The 6,614-nt window shown below is 33.1% G+C and overlaps 1 protein-coding gene across 2 annotated transcripts in view; it reads right to left on the reverse strand.

The window, feature by feature from the left end:
- Positions 1 to 6,614, reverse strand: part of coro2aa (coronin 2Aa) — a 24,988-nt gene that overhangs the window by 8,942 nt on the left and 9,432 nt on the right. For both annotated transcript variants that reach the window (XM_016520555.1, XM_016520556.1), the window contains 3 exons: positions 4,708 to 4,908; positions 2,048 to 2,164; positions 1,678 to 1,827 (listed from right to left, as the gene is read on the reverse strand). In XM_016520555.1, the coding sequence (XP_016376041.1) occupies positions 1,678 to 1,827; positions 2,048 to 2,164; positions 4,708 to 4,908 (468 nt within the window). The remainder of the gene's footprint in view (positions 1 to 1,677; positions 1,828 to 2,047; positions 2,165 to 4,707; positions 4,909 to 6,614) is intronic.

A 6,614-nucleotide genomic window follows, 5' to 3' on the forward strand; every position in this document is an offset into this window, starting at 1 on the left:
TCATGAATGATTTGCGCGAACATAGACGCATTTATGTAGATCAGGGCGCGTTCCCTTCAAAAACAAACATAATCCACTGCGTCTTCAGCGGCTCAGATGTCGGGAGTAAATGACGACTGCTATGTTCATTATTACATCCAACAACAGAAGACCTCAATCGCTTAGGAGTCATTCTTGTCTACAACTGCTCCAGCGGTGAAACAATGGCGGACTGATGACAGCTCACTCAGGGCGGGTCTAAGGTAAGACACCAGTCCAGTCTGTGCTGAAACGCTACTGTCAATCAAACTATCGTGGGAGGGGCCTGTTTGTGTGACGTCACACAGACAGGCATCTGAGATCGGCTCGATTTGAGAAAGGGGTAAATATTTTAGTAGATTAACAAAAAACCACTGGGTGGATTTTTATCATTTTAGGGTGGTTGTGTACACACACTGCCAACACACATTTCAGTTCAAACAACTTGTAAAAGTGCATGTAGCATTATATGACCACTTTAAATCTAATTTAACTTTAGATGAACCTAAACAGTTAGCTTATCTGTTTCTTGATAAAAAAGGAATCAATAAAATTAAAATCTACACCCAGGGACAACAACTATTTAATTATTCTGATCATATTATATCGTTATACAATTACTACAGATCTGAAATAAAAGTAAATGCTCATAGGGCTGTAAAAAAGACAACAAATATAGTACATAAAGGGTAATATTAGAGCTTAGTGTTTAATATAAAAATAAGCATCTATTATAGCTAGATTAAAAAAGTCGGTGTTGCCCTATTTTATTTCTCTTGACCAAACAAGTTTCAGTATAGAAAAACTGACTCAGGATGTAATGTTGAACACTACATACTATGAGGCACATTCACTGCAGATACAGCTATATTAAATTTAGATACTGAGTTTAGGCTTTGTAAAGTTCTTGTAAAGTTTGTAATTACATGTTTAATAAAATAAGCCACAAACCAAACTTAAGATAAATGGAAGCTTAAAGAAAAAATACTTTCAGAAAAATATACTTTCAATAAAAGTGTCATAATAAAATGTCTCTATATAGTGTTTTTGGAACACTGCTTGTCTAACTAATTGCTGTATAATCACTTATTTAAGAGATCCCTCAGCCTCTCTTCCAATATTAATAAGGTCACTGCAGATTTTTGGGTCTCTTTCAAGTTATAAATTAAATATACCAAAACTCAGCTGCTGGTTTACAATTGTAACATTAAATATGAACTCCTAATGGTATTTAAAGACTATTAAACCCTGATATTCCTAATATGTGGTACTAGAGTTGCGACTTTTACCCACGAATATAGTGGTATTTTCCCTGTTTTTGTTCGGTTTATGTTTTTTTTATTTATGCTTTATCCTCTGCTGGAGAGCAGAGAATAAAGCATAAATAAACTTTTATTCTTTCTTTTTAAAATACATTTAAGTAATAACTAAACCATTATCCTTAAAGATTATTTAAGTATTTTATTTGTTTCGCTCACACACTGAAACAATACAACTATTTCGACTCTGGCCACTGGAAAGGAAGTTTAGGATTATTAAACAGTGATGTGTACTAAGCTTATTATCCCTGTGAATATTTTAAATGTCTACCTGGGGGTCAATTCTCAGAAATCCTGTCTGTCTTCATTCCATGAGAAAGTATGTGTGTAGTTTAAGTACCTGATAGTCATAGCCAGTACTGAAAATGATGTTGTCAGCAGTGGGATGCCATTCAATAAGTCCGACACGTCGTGAATGACCCTGCAGCTCCTTCTGAGACACTGTGATGTTCTTCAAAACACCATGTTCAGGGATATCCCAGATCTTTACCTGAACAACAAACATGGGCACAAATGATAAACTGTATGTGAACACAATGTTAAAATGTATCAAGAACTTCTGTCTGAAATCAGCTACTGACCTGAAGGTAGAAAGTGGGATATGATACGATATGAGATAATCAGATCCATTTTAGTCAGTAAAATGTGAACATGCACCAGTCTGAATTTGTGGTGTTGAGTGTATGCACACACTATATGTCCACACTTACTGTGGTGTCCTCTGAACAAGATGCTATGCAGAAGTCATTAAAAGGATTCCATTTGATGTCAAGTACATTGCCTCTGTGACCAGAAACCTTCGGATGATGAGGGTCAACCTTGCCAGTCTAAGAAGACACACAGATAATTACACACCAATATTTGTGTAAATATAGAGAAGACAACCATGGGGTCAAGGTTTGAAGTATATTTAGCATGGCCTAGTTAGTCTGTGCTGATAAAATTATCTACAGAGTTAAAAGCTGTAACCAGCGATTATCTTAAATGTTATAACTTAATGTATTTAAGTTGAATATTAATCTTAAATCGTATATTTGACTTAAATAAAACCAGTTAATTATTTAGGTTAATATTATTTTCAGTGTTCAAAAAAAAGTTTGCAATAAAAACTTGATTTAGAAAATGTACAGTTAAAAAAATTAGGGGACAGTAAGAAAACAGAAAGACACATTAAATTGAACAAGCGTGATGGAAAAGACAATTTTATAATGTTACACAAGACTTCTATTTCATATAAAAGCTGTTCTTTTGAACTTTATATTTATCAAAGAATCCACAATGATATAAGCAGTTCAGCAACATTAATAATAAGAAATGTTCCTTAAGCACTGAATCAACATATTAGAATGATTTCTGAAGGATCATGTGACACTAAAGTATATAGTATATATAAAACATTCAGCTGTTTTCAGTATTTGTGTTTTAATTATAAATCTCACTAAATTTGTATTAAAACAAGTGACAACATTGTTGAGAACACTTATATTCAATTATACATTCAACATTCAGAAAACGAAAACGAGCCAAAATGCTTCTCAATTTACTTTTTATACAGTTATTTAGATATTTTACTAAAAAAACAAGATACAGATTAGACTGTTTGTAGTGTAGCACAAAAAAAACTAGATCTAAGTCATTGCAAGTTTGACCAAGAATCATAGCATAGAAATGTGTTTGCAAAAGACACAAGTCTCAACAAGGAGAACATCCTTCAGTAGCCAAAAAACAATTACGTAACACAAATGACTCAGTTAACAGGTGACGAAACTTGACTTTATCATTTTTCATATCTAAACTGGCAACTGTGGGCATTGGTTCTGGGTAAAGGCACTAAAATGTTAAAATGTTGAAACATGTATTAACTTGTATTGTGTGGTCAGACCACTTATTTTATATGTTGTTTGCTACAAAAGCACATTTAATTGTACACTTAAGTTAACAATAATATAACACCACTTTTTTTTAGACAACATTTAATGTTGGGGGAAAGGAGAAGAGACAGACAATACAGAAAGATGCCCCAAGGCTTTCATGTAACCTGTGCCATTCTTGAGACATGAGGTAATATCTGACTGAACATGAGACAGTCAACAGACCAATAAAATCACACAGAGAGCTAAAGTGTGTCAGAACAGGTAAGCGTGTAGAAGGGTGTGTGTGACAGAAAGAAAAAATGTGAGAAGCTATTTTTGTATGTTAGGCTGTAAAATAATAGAAACTCATAAATATGCAGATAAAAAGGTCTTCATTTGCCCTAAAGAAAAGTGATGCATAAGATACTGTAACTTATGTAACTCACCAGGTTGTCCTTTAACCTCCCTATTATGTTAAAAAACTGGGTACAACTTTTGAGTCACGGGTCAAATAGACCTACATTTGTTTCCATCCAATTTACCAAAAATGTACACTGTGAAAACAGTAATGACTTACCTAAAACAAGAAAACCTCTATTGTAGCTTGTCAGAGAATGAAAAATATAAAATTTGTGGGAAAAAAAAGGATGATTTGACAATTTGACCCCAACACAAAAGTAACAAAAATGGTAGTGTATGTCGAAACTTTGCAAGTGGGTCAAAGACATTTAAATATCTGCATCAAAATAAATTGTACAAAAGTGATTTTATTATACATAGAAAGCACATTAAATGCAAGTAAAGTGTCTACTTTTAAGGTTTCAAATATGTTTTGGGAGAATAAAATGTCAAAATGTGGGATCGGTGTACATTTTCATTCAGTGTCATTCAGTGTAACAACACTTATATTTATGTAAAAATTTAAACAACATACTTATTCTGACCTGTACATATTAAAATATATAAAAGAATAAGTGAGCATACTAAATTGTATTGCATTTTAAATTAGTAAAAAATTATTGCTGACAAATGGCCAAAATGGAATAGTATAGTTAGTATTTGGGGAAATACTAATGAGTCTTTTAAAATGTCATAAACTGATTCTTGTGGTAAATATGCCTGACAAGATTGTTACACTGAATGACATTTTAGTGTCAGTTTTCTGTAAATCATGGTAAAAATGTATGATATTTATTTTTTGCGCAGAAAAAAACAAATTAATTGAACTGGACACTTTCTAATGTACTGAAAAACAACAATAACAATTCAAAGCAGTATTACACTTATTGTTTTGATGCTTAAAAACCCTTTTTCGTCTTTGACCCATGCACATTCATGACCCTAAATGAGAAATATTCAAAGAATTTCAAGAAGAAATAAATAGTTAACCAGTGTTTCAATCAGTCTGAAAATTGAACGTGGGTCTAAATAATGCAAACACAACAGGAGGGTATTAAAAGCATTTAAAGTCCATATATTATCAGTGCTAGTCACAGATATGAACGCGTTTCACTCACGTGATTGATGGACAGTACCAGGAAGGCCCCACCCCCTGCACATTCAGTGATGACGGCGATAAAGCGAGGGTTGACGGTGCAGAGGTGATTGTCATGAACACTCCGGGTGATGGGGACACCATCATAGCAGTTCTCTTTTGTGGCCGGCTTCCCAAACACATGGCGATACTTGGAACTACGGTACTGAGGACGCCATGTCATCTAGATTGAAACAGAAGATGGATACACATTTGACATTACTGCCGATGCCAAAATGGCACAAGTTTTGAAAAAGAAATAAACAGGCCTACGGGGGCCTACAAATTTTTAACCTCAAAAATATTCATAAGTGGCTCCCATGAGGGCTGAAAGTTCTGTGTAGAAAGAGTATTTTTCTGGGTAAGTCTAATATTCAATGAAGATCATGAAATCAGCTTATGAAATGCTGAAGATGTAACAGAACACAAACATAAAATGTACTTGGCCTGCAACAACTAATCAGTAAAGATTAAGGACACAGTCTGACAAATGGAGACGATACTAATTTCTAATCTACAAATGCCCCACCTGGTATTGTGTTTTTTTATTATGATTTCATTTATTACTTTTCCAAAGGATCTTAAAGGGGTCATATGATGCGATTTCAAGTTTTCATTTCTCTTTGGAGTGTTACAAGCTCTTGGTGCATAAAGAAGATCTGTAAAGTTGCAAAGACTAAAGTCTCAAATCCAAAGAGATATTCTTTATAAAAGTTCTAACACGCCCCCACATATCTACGTCACTATGTGGAAATATTAGCAGGAACTGGAAAGGAATGTCCATGACGCAAATATAGCAGCCTCCAGGTCAGAGTGAAATATGCTATTGTGTGCATCAAAAAACTGAAATAATAATATTGCAACAAAAACTGCAATAATTTGACTAAAATTACTCTATTTAATAAAACAGGTGTTGTTAGTGTTCCATTCAATTTATAGCATAGTCATCTATTCACATATATTTTTATAGCCTTACATGTCCACATTTGTCTAAAGAAGGACACTGGGCTAAATGTATTAATGTTTTTTTTTTTTATAAATACAAAGGAAAAAAACAAATATTGTGAAAGATGATTATAATTCACAATAACCATTTTCTAGTTTAATGTATTTTAGACTTTTAATATTCCTGTGATGGCAAAGCTGAATTTTCAGCAGCCATTACTCGTCTTCAGTGTCACATGAGTCATGACCCTTCAGAAATAATTCTAATATGCTGACTTGGTACTCAAGAAAGTTGTGCTGCTTAATATTTTTATGAGAACTTTGCTTAATTTTTTCAGGATTCTTTGATGAGCAAAAAGTTCAAATTAATTGAAAAAAAAAAAACATCTACAGATGAATCAATTATCATTAGACTTGTACATAATCTTAACCTGCACAATCCCACAGAGAGCTACACAGATTTCCACAGAATTCTAACTCTCATTCAAAAATATCTACACATATCCATCCGATACATGTTTGATTATTACATTTTATAGCTAATTTTTGATGATACTCTCAGCTACCCCATAAAGATTTCCACGTGGGCATAATAATCATCAGTGGTGGACGAAGTACACAAATCTAGTACTTGAGTAAAAGTACAGATACATATAATAAAATATTACTCCAGTAAAAGTAAAAGTACTCCTTTTTCAATTTTACTCGAGTGAAAGTACAAAAGTACTCGATTTTTTATGTACTTAAGTAAAAAAGTACTGATAGATAGATTTATTTAGCCATTTTATATAGGCTACTTAATTTAATTTTATATCAGCACATCTTTTTTATAATCCTACTGCTCAAAATACCTGGGATTTTCCCAAAATAACCACTATATGGAGTCAAGATATATTTTGATATGGACTAAGTTGACGAGAGTGATGTAGTAATGTTCACTATGAA

This window comes from Sinocyclocheilus rhinocerous, unplaced genomic scaffold (assembly GCF_001515625.1).
Source record: "Sinocyclocheilus rhinocerous isolate Xijiao unplaced genomic scaffold, SAMN03320098_v1.1 scaffold2134, whole genome shotgun sequence".
NCBI lineage: Eukaryota > Metazoa > Chordata > Actinopteri > Cypriniformes > Cyprinidae > Sinocyclocheilus > Sinocyclocheilus rhinocerous.